We start from the raw sequence: 17,230 nt of genomic DNA on the forward strand, positions 1-17,230 counted from the left end.
AAGATCCAGGACAAGGAAGAATTGGGCCCGCAGGTGGTTCTTCTGTCACTGAGGAGCTTTGTCTCCTTTGGGAAATCACTTGACCTCTGCGCTTTCCTTGCCTCTCTGCCTTTTTTCTGCCTTGTCTGTTTTAATGGCGCACTTGGGGACTTCATTTGTTTCTGCCGGGATGGTGATACAGTGACTGTTTGGAGTGCATAGTTTGGTTGGTGCCTCTGGGTATTACAGTAATATAGACTATAGTAATATCATAACGGAGGGAAAAAAACAGAAGAATCTACTGAAAGGTTGCTTTGGACTATAGGACTTTGAATAGAACACAAAGGAAATGGAGAAAGACATAACTAAAGACAGAGATGATATCCAGCAGTACCTAAGTGAAAGAAAAAAGTTACGAAATGCAGAACATTCTAAAAAAAGAGAGAAAGAAAGGACCAAGACAGGCCTAAAAAGAAACAGGGTATATTAAAATTATAAACAGATCAGAGGGAATGTACACATATGAATGAGAGAAGCCTCAAAGGCAGTAAATCCTGTTTTGTAAGAGACAGAGCAGAAAGGAAAGTTGCTGTTCCTGACTTGTGGAGGGAAAGGTTGCATTGCGAGTTTGTTAGATACCAGCAGCTCTCCATGGGCAGAGGGCACTTGAGACACAGATCTTTAAGAAATCTGGTTTATTAGCTCTGCTGTTTGAACAACAATGTGGTTTTTTTGGTCGTGCTTCCTCCAGAACTAACACGTAATGACCTGCCATTGCCGTTGCTTATACTGGTATCACCTTTACCAGCTATTTAACATGGATTACGACAGGCCAGATCCTGCAATAGGAGTTTATTTCCTCAGAGTGGCATAGCAGGACAAGAAACAAAAGTGAGCTTTTCTGACGCCAGCCACTGGATGGAGCTGGTCCAAGAGTATCTTGCTGGTGGCACGGGGGACACAGCAGATAGGATAGCTATCCCATTGCCCTCTGGACTAGCCTCTGCGTTTTCAGTCTGAACCTGTGGGTTGTTGGGGTCTGTGGACTGCTTCCAAAGGCTTGAGGGACGGTAACTGAGAAAAGCAGGCCTGTTGCGGGAAGCTGAAGCATGTTACAAATAAGTTGTGTCCTCATGAGAGCAACTTAGGAGTCTGCCAGCTGGGGAAGCTTGAAAGCTATAACTGAGTTTTAAAATGACGGACCCAAAACCCGGTGGGTTCACAGCACATCCTTCCATAAGCTGTAGCAGGCCTCTGATCTGTCTCCAACTGCTCCATTTAATTTACTGAACTACACACTTCTTGTGGCATGCTAGCTTCAGTCCTCTGGCCATGTGGCACTCCGACAGCCTGCAAAAGCAGGAGTCTGCCTTAGCACTGATCTGCTTTGCAAAATACTACTTGGAGGTTCTTGCTGCATGCCTCCTGGCTCAGAGTCAGTGGAGATAGTTCATGTTACAGGTCTAGTGTCTGTAACCACACTTCACAGAGAATATTAAAACCCCACCTGAAGCTTCTACTTAAAAGGTCCAGCAGCTAAGACCTTTGGGAAGAAGCAACAAATAGGACGAGAGCTGTAACGAAGCTCTGAACAAAGAGGGGAGGATAACTAACTGTCATATCCCAGCACTGCAGTGTCAGTTACTAGTTTTCGTCTTGGGAGTCTGGTAGCTCAGAGAGAAATCGGAGCTCCTTGGTGCAGTATATGCAGCAAGAGGTGGGCGCTGCTCCAAATGGCCTGCAGGCAAGTGTAGCTGTGGAGGGAAGGGGCACAGCCACCGTGGCAGGGGTCGCTTAAACTGCCGCAGAGGGCTGGGTTTAGGTTGTCCACTGGGTACCCCTGCGAGCCTCTCAGGAAGGCATGACCCACCATGGAGTTAGGAGATGAGCCATGTGCATAATATTTGCGCAATTTATATCACTCATGCATTTCAATCAAGGCATACCAGGGGTTCCCTCTGCCTCCTCTGGGATTCTTCCTCCCTCCGCTCCTCCACGTAATCGCCCTCTTGCACCTCCCCTGCCTGCCACATCTGGGTTAGAAGAAGCAGATACGGGCGCTTTGCAGTGTTTGTGTATAAATACACGTACATATGAAGAAGTATGTAGGTGTCTCTTTGTTAATACAAATGTGTATGTATGAAATAGAGGTGTTATTAATACAAACATGTATTGTTCATGTGTGTGTATTGGATGGACAAACATGGGCTCTGCCCTGAGCCTGCAGAACCAGCCTTTCAGCATAGATGTTTTTCACTGCAAATAGCAAATGCCAAAAACTGCGTAAAGAGGGGCCTAGCCTCTGGGAACACCGAGCTGGCAGGCAGGACTGCCTCCTGACCGCTACGCAGGGGCCTGCGGGGACGCCTCGCAAGGCCGGCAGCGAGGTATGGTCTCGGACGGGACGGCTGCCGCAGCTCCGCGCCCGAGGGACGCGGATGCGTTCCCCCTCCCCGCGCCCCAGCCGGCTCTCCGGGCGCTTCGAGGCGTCCCAACTTCCATGACGCATTCCTTTTTTTGACAGCCCGCTGGCTTCATGCAGTCAATCTTAAGTCCTCGTCAAGATAGCAGCAGTTAAAATGACGGCACTGTTGTAAGAAAGTAAAACCGCGAAAAGCGCAATTACCCGAACAGCTACAGAAACCAGCGAGAGGGACGGATTTATTTTTGGGGTGTGTGAGGTCTTGCAGTGCGGGACTTGCAGGAAGAGCAGTGGGGGGATGGAAGTGATGGCGCTCTCAGCCCGATCAGCCCGCTGCGTCTCCTCTTCAGGGCCTTGGGGACTCCCCAAAAGAGCCTCCCCCCCCGCCGCGGCTGGAGCGCGGTGGGCGGAGGGAGGCGCGGACCCGCGCCGCCCCGCCGCCGGGCCCCGCGCAGCGCTCGCCTAGCGCCCGCCCCCGCCTCCCTCCGCGCACCAAGTGGCTGCACAAACTGAAAGTAAAAAAAAAAACCCCAAACCCACCCCAAGCCCCCTCCAGCCCAGCCAGAGGGGGACGGCGGCGGTGAGGCGGGAGCGACTTTCTCGGGGTGAGTACAGCGGCGGGCGGCTGGCCGGAGGATGCCCGACCCGCGAGCGGGGAGCAGGGCCGGAGCTGCAGCCCCCGCCGGCGCTGCGGGACGGGCTGAGCCTCGGGGAGGGAAGAGGCGGCGGAGGAGCGGGCAGGCACAGCCCCGGCTGGGATGCTGAGCCCGGTGAAACGCAGCGAGGCAGGGCTGGGAGGAGAGGCGGCACGGAGAGCTGGTAGGAAGTTTGGAAGGTTTGCAGGGAGCTGCTGCTCTCGCAGGACAGGCGGGGGTGGTGATTTATCCTTCTTCCCGCAAGTGCTCAGGGCCTCCGCTCGGCCCTACCGAGGTCAAAAAGCGCTGCAAGGTCATCTTTGGCAGCGGAGTTGGGGCAGGACAGAGCCTTGTGTAGCCCACTCCGGGTACGGACCCCGCTGCAAGCGCACCGCTGGGCAAAAGTACTGAGCGTTGGGCGCTGCAAATGCAAGAATGAAGCCATGACCCAGTGCAATTGGTATAGAACACCCATGGTGTGGGCAGTTCCCCCTCTAGAAGAATACCTAAAAATGGGACGATTAGTACTCTCTTACCGGGGCAGGGGTAGGGGGACATTCAGTGGGTCATCATACTTTTTGCCATGCACATGGTAAGATGTGTGGTATTAAAGATACTGTTCTGCTCCAGGGTGTGCCTCAGGTAGATTTTCACCAACACAACTGTGGGCAGAAGTCAGCCCCTTCCCCTCCTGGTGCCCCATTTTGCCTATAATGCAGGAGGCACAGAAGATGCAGAGGCTTTCTAAAAGATCCTACCTGATTTGAGAAGCGCTCAACTAGCAGCTGTGTACTTTTGTGCCCACACAAAACCTTCAACAGCAGCTGTCCCATGCAGAGCAGAACTCACACGGCATGGTTTCCTGTGAGGTTTTAATAAAGAGGCTTTTCTGATGGTCGATGGGAAGGGATGAACTCATGTTGCAGTGGAAGCAGAAACATTTTTTTTGTCTCTAGCTGCCAGTGCCACAGAGGTAGTACTATGGCAGGCAGTAGTTTTGGGACCCATCCCTCTTTATCAGGTTTTTGGAACTTTGTGAGTGGGATTAGGATGGGGGGAAAGCTGGCAGGTGTGTGCACATGGAGACAATGCAAAAACATACATCTTCTTTTCATAGAAAACCAGCCTAAATTACAGGAGGCACGTCTCTGAAAGAGATGAGTCTTAAAATAGCAATTTATTAACAATTTTTTGGTGTGTGTTTGTGCTTTCTGAGCTTTCAGAATACCCGCATTTTCAAACTTTACTCCTCTGCATTGAGAGGTGAAGTCTTATCTTTCTCCCATCCTCTTTTTTGTTTTTTAAAGAAGAAGCTGGAACTTGCACCTACTCCTGTTGTCAGGAGTTGGGATTTTCACACAGTAACATCCAGCGTGCAGCAAAACAGTAGGACTCTGTGAAAGCTAAAAAAAGCATCAGGGAAGGGAAAGAGTTATTTGAGGAGAGGCAGACCAGCACAGATGTAGATTACCAGGGAAGGGGAACTTGTTTAGGTGTGGAGAGAGTTTGTGTGTGTGCTGTATGATTACTTTCTCTATGCATTGGGCTAGATACACTGGTGAACAGAAGGCCCAGAAGACTGCAGTGTAGTAAGTCACAAAGCCAGATAGTTGTGTGTCTCCTCCATGAGCATTTTCAGGGGCTTGCCCAGGGAAGGAAAGTCTTTCATAGCTCACCTGTTTGTGAGTCTGCTGAAAAGCAGCACAGTTTGCCATCTGAAACTCGGGGAAAACGGCTGCCCTTCCCACACAGGATGGAGCCAGGCCCATCAGTGTCTCTGTACGCTGACTGCAAGGATGAGAGGATATGTGACCCTGCTTAGAGAGGATGCCCAAGTCCAGGATGACCAGAGGGAGAGTAGCTGCCTGGGGCTGTGCATGTGAGTGCTGTTTTGTGCAGACTGCTTTCTAGATACTTGGCTCAAAATGTGGCACCTACAGAAAGCTATGGGTGGACATCAAGCTAACCACTGAACTTGAGGAGCTGTCTTTATTAAAGCTGTGCCCTTTTTCAGCTGCAGTCACCATGAAGAGGCGTAAGAATGGAGTGGGAAAGCCCTGCAGCAAAGGCTGAAGACTTTAGACAAGCTGGCCTTCCTGATACCTAGCTCTAACTGCTCTGGCAGGCCTGGCAACGCAGCATGATTAGGATGAAGAGGAAGAAACTGTGGGCATCTTGCTTCTGCTTTGCAGCTGCCTTTTTCCTTGTGGTGACACTCCAGGTACAGGGGCAAGGCGGGGGGGGACGCATGAAATCGCTCTCAAAGTATGACACAATTCTGGCAGATGAGAGAGAGCATTGAAGGTGACATGTTTTCCGTACAAGTCTGTGCTTTAAGACGAGTGTTTAAAGAAACTCTGTCAGCAGCATTGACCTGGTGATAAAAGCTGACTCCAGAAGTGACATGACATAGAGAACACCTTTCTTGCGTAGCTCCGTGGCTCCTGGAGGAGTTTCTCAGGAGTGGTGTACCACACCATGCCATGCTTCCATCCAGCATTGCCTCCTCTGTTCATGTGTTTGAACTCATTAGGCAGGGAGGCAAGGCTGGACTCATTTCATACTAATGTGGTAGAGCACATCAGTAAGTGGTGATGGAAATCTGTCCATCAGTCCAGACTCAAAGGCCCTTCTTAGCATTGGAAGGTCCCGTAGCTCGTCAGTAAAAAAATGCATGAGAGAAAAATCAATGTGGAGGCATACTAATTTGTCAGGTTACCCTAGATTTTCATTAGAAGAGAACAACTTTTAGACAAATGGAATCAGCCTTGGCTGGCAGTCATGGGACTGAAGTCAAGGAGACTTCAGTCATGAGAGGGCCAGGGTCTGCCCCAGAGATGTCTTTCCCCTTGGGCTGTGCTTTGAATTGAGACTCTGGTTCAGACCGGTACCTCAGGTAACTCCCAGTGGAGCCAGCAGGAGGACCTCTGAGGCTCTCCCAGGCCAGCTGCCTACTCCAAATTGAAGCCATTTCTTGGGGGCAGTCACTGACACTCAGTGGTCACTTTCAGCTCTCTTCCCCTGAACAAGGCATCCAGAGGTGATATGGCTGCCCTAGCATAGGAGCAATGCTAGCAAGTCTTTAGGACCTTTATTGGGAGGGTTTGTGACCCTGCACTTCAACAGCTAAGCAGGTTTGGAGCTGGTTGGAGCTTCCCTGTGCCTAGCGGGGATTTTTATCTGGGAATGTTCACAGGATGGTGACACTTGGTGTCCTGGTGCTGGGACTGCTGTAGCACAGGAGCTGTTGATATAGTTGGGGTGTATCAACCCCCAGGAGTTCAGAGCGAGCTACTATAAATTCTGTGCAGATATAGAGGCTCCTTAAATTCTGCAAATTTAAGGCAAACTTTGGAAGCAAAGGAGCATGTTCCTGGAGAAACCTGGACATGAGGTAGTTACAGACTTATTTCAATTATATTGCTGCAGTTGTATCTTGTCAAACTATTAGATATAATGAATCTTTTCCCCAGCTAGTAGTATCTTGTCCACTCGCCAACACGGGAGTGTTTTCTGTATTTTGCTGTACAGCTGCGCTTTGCACAGCCTCCTGTGTGTGCTGTACCAGTATCCCGTGTTGCACAGAGCCTATTTAGTCTAGCTACAATCAGCGTATTTTGCTACACAGTGAGAGCGAATGACACAGCAAACAGCAAAATGAATGCATGCAGTAAAGCTATTAGGGAAGATAAATGTTTTCAAACAACTTAATATAAACAACACTCTCCTGCTTTCCAATATCCTCCTTTAGAGCCATCCGACAAGTGAAAGTGCTGTGGCCAAAGCTGTCTGGTGGGTTTGAGTTCCCCCATCATTCTTGCAGCTGTTCCTGGGGTGGCATTATGCACTGCCTGTGAAGGTGCACGCACAAAAAGCCGTTTGCATGGTAGCAGGAAGGTCTTTGCCCCACTAAAACTGAGAGCAGGAGCTATGTATCCTGTGGCAATACCTGCTGGCACCATTTCTGTCACTTCACTCAACACACTTCTCTGCCCCAGGTCGCTTTTATAGCAGGAACTACCTGTAGAAAAGAGTGGTGGCTTCAAGGGCGCCAGAAGTCCCCCAGATTTTCTGGGGACTTCTGTCTGATGGCTGATGAAGCTTCTCCTATGGGCAGAGAGTTTTTAAGGTTCCTCGTAGGGTTTCAGATCTGTAAATGATGATTCATACGGGTAGGGCTTTCACTTCTCTGCATACAGATGGGATTTTTGTCCTCTACCTAGTAGAAGTTGTAGTTACATTGTCTTTAAGGCCCATCTGCACCTGGTTTATTCAGTCAGTGGTTTAAAAATTAATTAGGCTGAATACAGGTGGCCACACAGAGACATGAAAACTTCATGGGTTTTTTTACAGCTAATTTCCAGAAGAAACCTGGCTACTGAAGGGCTGTTCTCTGTTTTATGCTTTTTCCAGGGCGAAAGCAGAAGTTATGTTGTTAAATCATACATAATGTGGCCATCTCTCAGTACAGAAATGTATTTCTTGCCTCCTCCTTACAAATTCAAATTAAAGCTTTTGCTGACATACGACCACCTGGACGGTGGTTGCAGTCAGTGAAATGCATCCACTTTGATTGACAGAAACTTCACATGCAGACTTAGTGCTTGATGCTTAAACTCTGATTTGTCAAGCAGATATCCTGGCTAATGACAGTGATGTGCTGTGATATGTATGTTTATTTCCCTGAAGGTTATCACTGAACTGGGCAATTCAGAGAATAAGGTGGCAGTAATCTCCAGTTTACACAGTGGCCCGTTAAAGCCTGTGGAGAGACACGCTTTTCAGTTTAAGAAGCAGGAACTTCACAGCAGTTTGAAGACAGAGTCTGATGTAAATCACTACCCCATCCTGCTCTGGTGGTCTCCCCTGACTGGAGAGACAGGGAGATTGGGTCAGTGCGGAGAGGATGTTTGCTTCTTTACTATCAATAAGACCTACCAGCACAATCAGATGACGAGAGCGTTTCTGTTCTATGGTAAGTGTCGTGGTTGAACCCCAGCCGGCATCTAAGCCCCACACAGCCGCTTGCGCACACCCCCCTGGTGGGATGGGGGAGAGAATCGGAAGAGTAAAAGTGAGAAAACTCCTGGGTTGAGATCAACGCAGTTTAATAGGTAAAGCAAAAGCTGCGCACGCAAGCGAAGCAAAACAAGGAATTCATTCATTACTTCCCATCAGCAGGCAGGTGTTCAGCCATCTCCAGGACAGCAGGGCTCCATCACATGTAGCGGTTACTTGGGAAGACAAACGCCATCACTCTGAACATCCCTCCATTCCTTCTTCTTCCCCCAGCTTTATATACTGAGCATGACGTCATATGGTATGGAATAGCCCGTTGGCCAGTTTGGGTTAGCTGTCCTGGCTGTGCTCCCTCCCAGCTTCTTGCGCACCTGGCAGACCATGGGAAACTGAAAAGTCCTTGACTATGTAAACACCACTTAACAACTGAAACATCAGTGTGTTATCAATATTATTCTCATCCGAAATCCAAAACACAGCACTATACCAACTGCTAGGAAGAAAATTAACTCTATCCCAGCTGAAACCAGGACAGTAAGGATCTGTTTCTTTTTAAAGGAGTAACTTTCCCGCTTGCCCAGTTACTTTCCTTTAGAGATTAAATATTCTAGGTGGCAATCACTAAGAGCAGGAAACTTTGGCAGCTCGTTGTGCTAATCTTTGTCTGGTGCTGAATACCATCAGCGGAGATCCAGAGATGCATGTTCTCGGTAAAAGTATTCTGAAAAATGACCGTGCACACTGTGGTATGACTGCTGCCTTGTCTCATGCTGCTTTCCAATCACATGTGCTCCCTGTTTATAGGAGAAAAGATCATTTCCCGTAGCTGCCAAGTCATGAAAAGACAGTCTGAGATCAAGCCAGTTTTTTCCAGTCCTCTGGCTTGTCACCCCTAGTAGAGGTTCTGCAAGGCCTTTGTTGCACTTGTGCAAGTCTTTTGTCTTAAAATAATGCCCTCACTGGTAACTGTGCGACTCCCCTCCCTCATATGCTGAGAGATTGCTAGCAGACTGTAAATGGAAAGCAGTGAAAGAAACCTATTGATTCTGCACAGGGAGCAGGAGCTAGTGCAACCTTCTGAGCTGCTCTGGCTCTGCCACATCAGAAACTTCCCACTACATGTACTGTAAAGTGAGTCTACAAAACACAAAAGATGCATCTTTTAAAAGTAGGCCGTATTTTGTTAATTTTGTTCTTTTTCCCCACACAGTTGCTTTTCAGAGAAAAAGTGAATTTTAGGTGGAAAAATAAAGCCAAGTGCTTTTCTGTGACAGCTGTGTTCAGCTCCTCTGGCTGGAAACAAAACAAAATAGAAGATAGTCCTGAATCTCATTCACTCAGTCAGGATACAGGTGAACTGGAAGTGTAGGAGAGAAAGGCCTTTAGCTTGGTTGTTAACAGTGAACCAAAAACTTCCCATCATTAATCTTTTCAGAGTTCCAAGTAGGTCAGCTTTGTCAGTTGATAATATAGTGGTCAAGCGTGAAAGCGAAGGAATAACAGCAAAGAAAGGAGAAGCTGACCCAATTAAAGACAAGGAAAGCTGGGTTTGCATCACATGAAGGCTGTAAAGTCTGGTGGTTTTGGTCTCTGTTAGTAATTCTGTTTGTCTGTTTCAGCGTTAGGAAGACTATTACTGTTAATTTTTAGCAGGCTTGTGGACATGGTTTACGTACTTATTTTTAAAGGACTATTTATACTGGGCAAAAGACTCTCCCTGTAGTTTTGGTTTTTTCCTAGTGATGCTTGGCTATGAACTGCGTAAACACAAGTGTCAAAATATGCAAAAATGTTACTTATTTTAAACCACAATAAATGATCTCACAATGCTAAAACCTAGAGAGACAAAGGTCATAGATGGTATTGAAGGTGAAAAAAAATGCTGCATCGATACAGAAAAGCTTCACACACACACGCACTCTGACCTTGATGCACTGAGCTGTGGGCCTGCAAAAAGGCAGATTTTGGCAGAACTTCCCTCTAAACAGTCTGCTGAGTGAAAACTTGAACATCTGCATTTCCCTGCTAAGGTTGGATCAGGGCACAGTTTCACCTTCCGAAGAAACTGCATTAATTTTCCCGTTGGTCAGTGAGCTAGTCAAGAGAAGAATGATCCAAAGCTTAGAAAAAATATTATGCAAAAATATGGGGTACAGATGTTTTCCAGCAGAAGTGCTTTGCTAGGAACACATGCTTCTCTGCAGCTTGTCCTGACTTACTGTCTTGGCCTAGGAAGCCCCTAGGTGTAGGTGATGACTTTGTCAAGGGCCCTCATCTCCTGTTTGGAAGTGAGACATGGCATCCACTTGCTGGATTTTGTCTCTGCTTTTGGGAGGGATTCCCAACTCCATACTTTTCAGTGTCACATACTTCACAAGAGTTTTAAATGCAGCATGAGCTACCAATGCAACTGAATCGGCATGAGCTGGATCTGATGCCATGCTGTCAGAGCCTCAGGGGTGTTGTTCCTGAGGGAGTATGTCCAGCTTTTCTGCACTGGAGTGTTGAGTCCTCGGAGTATGAATCCTGACTGAAAGATATCTCCTAAGATGCAGAACTCCTGATAGCATGTCTTTCTCTTCTGCACTTTGCCACATATCTAAGATTTCCTAATTAATAGTTTGGAAGTTGAAATTGCTCATAATTGCAGTCTTCTTGTGCTTTCTTTATCCTCTCATAAGCTCCTTTATTTTTTTCATCTCACAGGGTAGGGAACATGCTGATGTTATCTTCCCTTTAATCCTTAAAAGCTTTTTGTTTTCTTGCTGGACTGAGATTGATTAAGTGTTATATTAGAATCAGTCATTCTGATGTCCTCTGATTTATAGTGCATTTTTCTTTAAGTTTCTCTTTGCCTAATTCTCTCCTTGTTTAGTCAGTTTTACATGTTGCACTTTTGTCTCTCTCTCATCCCTTTCCTTGTCTGATTCTTTCCTGCATTTTCCTTCCCTCTTCCCTGCAATACTACCTTAAAGAGGGAGCACCCTTGCGAGGGACAGAGCTGAAGTGCTATGTTTTCAATCCACAGCATTTCATTATTGTCTGTATGCACTGCTGCTTCTCTTCTGGGCATCGCTTAGAACAAAGTGTTTTCAAAACCAGATAGGCCTTGTAAGTTTCCCTGTGAGAATTTGATTCACTTTCAATTTTCCCCACCTTCTTGTATCACTGTAACACGTCAGAACCAGAGGCAGCAAATAGCATTTTTCAGTGAGTGGCACAGCCCTTCAGCCTTCTGGTGTTGAGGGCTTGGGACCACCCTTCAGTGGAAAACAGAAGGTCACATACTTAGTGGCTTTAAAAAAACCCACCTGATGCTCTAGAAGGATCTTGCTCTATAGGAGGTTGTTACGTTACTGGCAGCTAACATCCATCTTCACTGCAGTAGTGAAGTTTTATGTTAGTTTTATAAGGTCATCCTTGGAGTCATCTTGGCAGGCTCGTGCAGCCACAAAGACCACTGGGCATTTTTTTTCCTTCTTTATATATTAGTTTTTAGATCAAGATTCTGTATTAGACTTTTGCTAGCTCCCTCTTTTTTCCAATCAGTGGTTTGAGGTCAAGGGTAGAACAGAGAGTGAAAAGTTAGGAGTGTGACTGAGATGGTACAACAGCTTGTCCAAAGAGAAGGGATTTGTGTTTTCTAAACCAGCTGTTCTCTGTTTGTTTCAGTTTATGAACCTCCCTTGCTTGACAATAGCAGTTAAAAGTTTTGTATATTCAGTGCTTATACTGAAGTAAAAAATAGGTACAGTTATAAGACAGTGAGGAAGTATCTTGACAGAGATTCATCAACTTTGCATTTAATCTGCAATAAGGCTAGTTGTATGAGCGTAGTAGAGCGGTACTGAAGGGAGGGCAGGGGTCAGATTCACGAGCTTGAACTCGGTTTTGCACAGACAAGCCTGTGAGTAAAGGCTTCTACATTTGTCCTAAAGCTTCCACCACAGCTTTCCTAAGTTGTTCTGGAGGCTCCCTGTCCTTGCAAGGAGGAGCAAGCAGCTGCGGCGGTCTGTTTCTGGAGTTTAGGTATGGTTTTTCTTCTACTCTTGGCATTAGTTTGAGGAGCCGTCTTCTGCCAGAAGCTACTTCTTCATATATCTGGTAGGCAGCTGTGATAACATCACCTCTTACTTCTCTCTTTGATAAACTAAATAGATTGGTTTCCAAAGGCTCCATAGTACAATGTCTTTCCAAGACTTGAAGTCATTCTTGTAATTTTTCTCTTTAACCCTGTCCAGTATTTTAGCATCCTTTTGGCTGTTTTGCTACTAGAACCAAATTGAGCCTTGCAGTAACCATTTCCCTCACATCATAGATAGAGGCAATATCAGCTGTTCCCGTATTTACAGAACCAGGGGATTATTAAGCATCTTACTAGTCTCATTTCAGTGCATTAAGATACAAAATTCCTAGCGAGCCTTTGAAATGAGAGGCCTTTAAAGTCATATGAACTGAAAGGAAACCATTTCTAATATTAACTACTGATCCCCATTCTCTAGATTCTTCTGCTGCCAAATTAAGTTTTATCTGTCATAACACTCCTCTGTCTTTGCATGAATTGCTCTCTTTGCAATACTGCCTTATAATGTCATAAATACGACAGTGATATTAAATTAAGACTAGACTTCTGTGTCATTGTAGTTAGTGTGGCATGATAGATAGGGGCAGACTAAACACTGTTTGCTTTTGTCTAGGTACTGACTTCAGTATAGACAGCCTACCCCTCCCTCGTAAAGACTATCATGATTGGGCCCTTTTCCATGAAGAGTCGCCGAAAAATAACTACAAACTCTTTCACGAACCAACCATCACCTTATTCAACCACACTGCAACCTTTAGCCGCCATTCTCACCTACCACTGACCACTCAGTACCTTGAGGATGTAGAAGTCCTGAAGTCGTTGAGGTACATGATCCCACTGCAGATGAAGAACAGCCTGAGGAAGAGGCTTGCACCACTTGTGTACGTGCAGTCTGACTGCAACCCTCCTTCTGATCGGGACAGCTATGTGCGTGAGCTGATGTGCCACATTGAAGTAGACTCTTATGGGGAATGTCTGCATAACAGAGACCTTCCTCAGCATCTCAGAAATCCAACTGCCATGGATGACGGGAACTTCTATGAAATACTGGCACAGTACAAGTTCATTCTTGCTTTTGAGAATGCAATCTGTGAAGATTACATCACTGAAAAACTCTGGCGGCCGCTGAAGTTGGGAGTGGTACCAGTGTACTTCGGGTCTCCTAGCATTGTAGACTGGCTTCCTAGTAACAAGAGTGCAATCTTGGTATCCAGTTTTTCACACCCTCGGGAGCTGGCCCATTATATCAAAAAACTGGATACAAACGATCAAGAATATGAGTCCTACCTACAATGGAAACTGAAAGGGGATATTTCCAACTCAAAGCTGCTTACAGCGATGAAGGAACGCAAGTGGGGAGTGCAAGATATCACCCGGGATAATTACCTTGACACCTTTGAGTGCATGGTGTGTAACAGGGTGTGGGAAAACATCAGAAGGAAAGAAAAGGTACTTGTGACTTTGTCCTTATGTCTCAGAGAGGCTTTAAAATGGCACTAGGCTCAGATTTGTCCCAGGAAGTTTCATTACGAGATTTCTGGCCAGCCTACAACCACTGGTATTGCAGTGCCATTGGGTTGTGCATCGTCATGTCAAAAGGTGTTGGCGGAAGGTGTGGGTGCACAGACAGACCGTGTGTTTCTCATACTGCTACAGTGTTTGATTGAGCTCGTACACTTTGACCATTGAGCTGGTGGTCATTTCAGCAGAAGGCTTGAATTGTTCAGGGAGGAGGTTTTTATAAGGCTACAGAAAGTAGCCTAACTCGCTGACTTGCTTTAGATGACATGGAACATTTGGAAACAGGTTGCCCAGACGGGTTGTGAGATCTCTGTCCTTGGAGGTGTTTTAAGACTCAACTCAGTGCTTCCCTTGGCAATTAGATATGATTAGACCTGTTTGGAAGAGGGGACTGGACTAGATGATCACTGGAGGTCCCTCCTGACTTAAATACTCTCTAACTGTCTGGGTCCACGTATGTGTGGGCAAACCTGTAGTGACAACATGCCATTGTCTGTGGCCACATTTGGTTACTAAACATTGAAACATTGATGTTTAAGCCAGGTTGTGCATTTATGAGAGAAAGTGGACCTGTTCCTCCTGGTCTAATCCTCTTGAAATTGTGCTGATAGAGACCAGCTGGAAATGCCTGTCTTATCAGGAAGCCCAGCACTAAGGGCCCAGCAGTATTGCAAGGGTGCTAGCCATGACACCAGAAGGCCATTTCAAAGGCACCATAAGCCAGTCTCCTGAGGCTACTAGCTGCGGTGGATTTGGCTGGTGTAAACAGAGCATTACCTGGAATTAGACAGAAGGTAAAAAAACTCTCACCACATACATTTCTGAGTTGGTGGATACTCATTTTAATTGCCACATTCCTTTAAGGTTTCCAGGTTTACGTACCAAGTGTCAGTAGCCATTTTTTAAACTCTCCACTAGCTCAGTTATCAGCATGAATGAAAAAAACCCTTTTTGTGTCCAGTAATGGAACTGGTCGATGGCTCTAGTATCCTACAGCTGTCCTATATCCATTAGGCCATATTTTAGGTGTCACAGTCTGAGCAGTACATTATGTGGTCAGCCAGTAGAAAGGAGATGAAGAAAGCGTTTGAAGTTACTAAGGTGAGCTGAAGTGACGGGGAATGCAAGCATTACGTTTAACCAGGCTTTCCTGTTTGAATCTAGTGCAAATCTGGACAGATGTCCTCTCTTTGAGTTAGGAATACAACCATGGAAAGGTATAGAATAGGTTAGATACAGATATTCCTTCCCCATGCTTTTGTGGCTCTCTAGTTAAGAAGATTATGAAGACCAGTTTGCTCTCCTGGTCAGATTCATGACTTGTTTCTTCTCCTTAAAAAAATCTCATTCAGTGTGTGCATATGTAAGATGAAAACAGAATATAATGATGAAAATAGAACTTGCCATAGAATTTCAGTTTGGGTGGGCTGGTGCTGCTCATTTGCAGCCAGACCTGATCTGAGTCTCTGGTTCTCTTGGCATGACTGGCTTTGTCCTGGGCACTGTGGGGAGAGCTTCACCTCTGCCATCCACAGGGACATGGCTAGAGTCTGTAGTGGGAAGGAAAATGTCACAGACATGCTTTGATAGTTTACTGATGGCATAGGACCTTTCTCCTCTGTCTGCCAGGGTTCCTGAATAACCCTTTTATTTCTCTTCGTTGCCAGGGATGGCTGCCCCAGAGGTGGAAGGCTCAGGTTAACCATTTGAGCTGCCCCAAACCAGAGGCGTTCTGGTTCTCGTCTTCAAACCCTGGCTGGACTTCTCTTCAAGAGATGTGGATACCAAGCTTTGAGCAATCCAAGAAAGAAGCCTGGGCGCTGAGGCAACTGGTGGAAAGGAACAGGAATTTTACAGCTCAAGAATTTTGGATGCTTGTATTCAAAGAATAAACACAACAACCTGTAAAACCGAGTGAGCTCTTCAGAGGAGTCCGTGGAATTTTCTTTTGTGGGTGACCTTGTCATTGGTGGGTAGTCATAGGAAGTAGACCTGTAGCACTGAATTTAGTATGTTCAGTGCTCAAGGGGTACTAAGGAGTGCTAAACAATAGAATCACCCTGCCAGGTGATACGTGTACATATATATATATTTATATTTAGAATGATTTATATTTATGTTAATTGTCATTAGTTCAGGTGTTTGAGCATTAAGGCACACATTGTCAACGTTCTCAAAGCCCGGTTTTAAGCACACAGCTAGTTTCCATGGAGCAGATGGATCTCCCTCCATCTTTAGATACATTAACTGTATTCATGGCCTTAGGACCCCTTTTTCCCTGGTCCAGGATCCTCCTTTGCTGCATTGATAGCCATGAGCTGGAAAGCAGCTGACACGATTGCACTGGTACAGCTTCTGTGCTGCTTTGGAGGTAGAGGAAGAGCTTGGGACCGTGTCCCTGGCTAGCTTTTTATTATCAATTTTCCTGGAATCAGCAGATTTAGAGGGGACTTGGCGGGCTTCGTGTCCTGACAGTGAGTGCCAATGTAAAGTGCATTAGTGCTTGGCACAAGGAAGCACCATCTGTTAGTGTCCAGGGACAGATTGAATGAAAAACGTGCTGGCTCAGATTTACCCACCATCTTCTGCTAAAAATAAGCAGAGCACATGAATATCTCTACTCCCCAGAAATAGGGCTGGCCTCAATCTGACTTACCTTCTTGCCTTTCTGATGATGGACTAGTATTTGTGTCACATATAAACATGGAGTTATGTGCTTGAAAGGGCAGGGATAAAACTGATAGTCCATTGGTACTGAAAAGTCTTCCATAGGCACAAGGAGAGGTAGGCAAGCAGCCTACCTGTTTTAAAACAGAAAACCCCAAATTATCTGACAAAGAAAAAAACTTGGTGATCTTGGTCATCACTTGCCAAAGGACACACCTTTGCCTGGTATGCAGAGTTTTGCAGTTTTCGTTCCAAGTTCTTCCCACCTCAGTCTGTGGAGGAGTCAACTTCCACAGGATCTGTAAAATGGCATTATCTGGGTGGAGCCATTCAGATGAGGGACAGTCATTCGTACATATGCCCATGTATGATGATGCAGGCAAATGTAACTACTAATATGAAGTTCTTCACATTGCTGGAAAAGCAGATTTTCACCTGTGTCGTGGATGAGTAGAATGCACCTCACTCAAAAGAGAGAAGCAGCAATATGTTTTATTGAGGTAAAATAATTTGACAGAGTTCACTAAATTCGATGGAATTTAACAAAGTTTAACTGTGGTTTAGCAAGGTTCAATAAGTTTGATGGCAAGGTTGACCTTACTAATTACTGCATGGAAGAAACAAAGGAAAATTGAGTTAGAATCGAGTTAGAATGATTCACACAGAGACTAGAGACGCAAAGGGTAAGGAAAAGACCCTCCTGTTGAGTTACGAGGTTCAGAGTGGATCCCCTTGCTTTCTAAACTCCTTATGGAGCCTAGGTGCATCTAGGTCCAATCTTAGTCTCAGACTTGGACAACAGTTTATGTCTGATGGAAGAGACACAAAGAGTAAGGAGGACCCTCCCATTGAGTCATGACTAGTGACTAGTCGTGACTAGTGACTAGTCACGACTAGTCTCAG

The 17,230-nt window shown here is 46.1% G+C and overlaps 1 protein-coding gene across 2 annotated transcripts; it reads left to right on the forward strand.

Annotated features, from left to right (window-relative positions):
- Positions 1-2,693: 2,693 nt before the first annotated feature.
- POFUT3 (protein O-fucosyltransferase 3) lies at positions 2,694-15,590 on the forward strand. Of its 2 annotated transcripts, none has more exons than XM_075138421.1 (5): positions 2,694-3,006; positions 5,051-5,257; positions 7,726-8,011; positions 12,753-13,588; positions 15,328-15,590. In XM_075138421.1, the coding sequence occupies exons 2-5, from the start codon at positions 5,177-5,179 to the stop codon at positions 15,550-15,552; spliced, it is 1,428 nt and encodes a 475-aa protein (XP_074994522.1). In that variant the 5' UTR covers positions 2,694-3,006; positions 5,051-5,176; the 3' UTR covers positions 15,553-15,590. The 2 variants fall into 2 exon arrangements, with proteins under 2 accessions (XP_074994522.1, XP_074994523.1); XM_075138422.1 differs by lacking the exon at positions 2,694-3,006 and adding an exon at positions 3,099-3,220.
- Positions 15,591-17,230: the final 1,640 nt, after the last annotated feature.

This window comes from Calonectris borealis, chromosome Z (genome assembly GCF_964195595.1).
Source record: "Calonectris borealis chromosome Z, bCalBor7.hap1.2, whole genome shotgun sequence".
In the NCBI taxonomy this organism is placed as follows: Eukaryota; Metazoa; Chordata; class Aves; order Procellariiformes; family Procellariidae; genus Calonectris; species Calonectris borealis.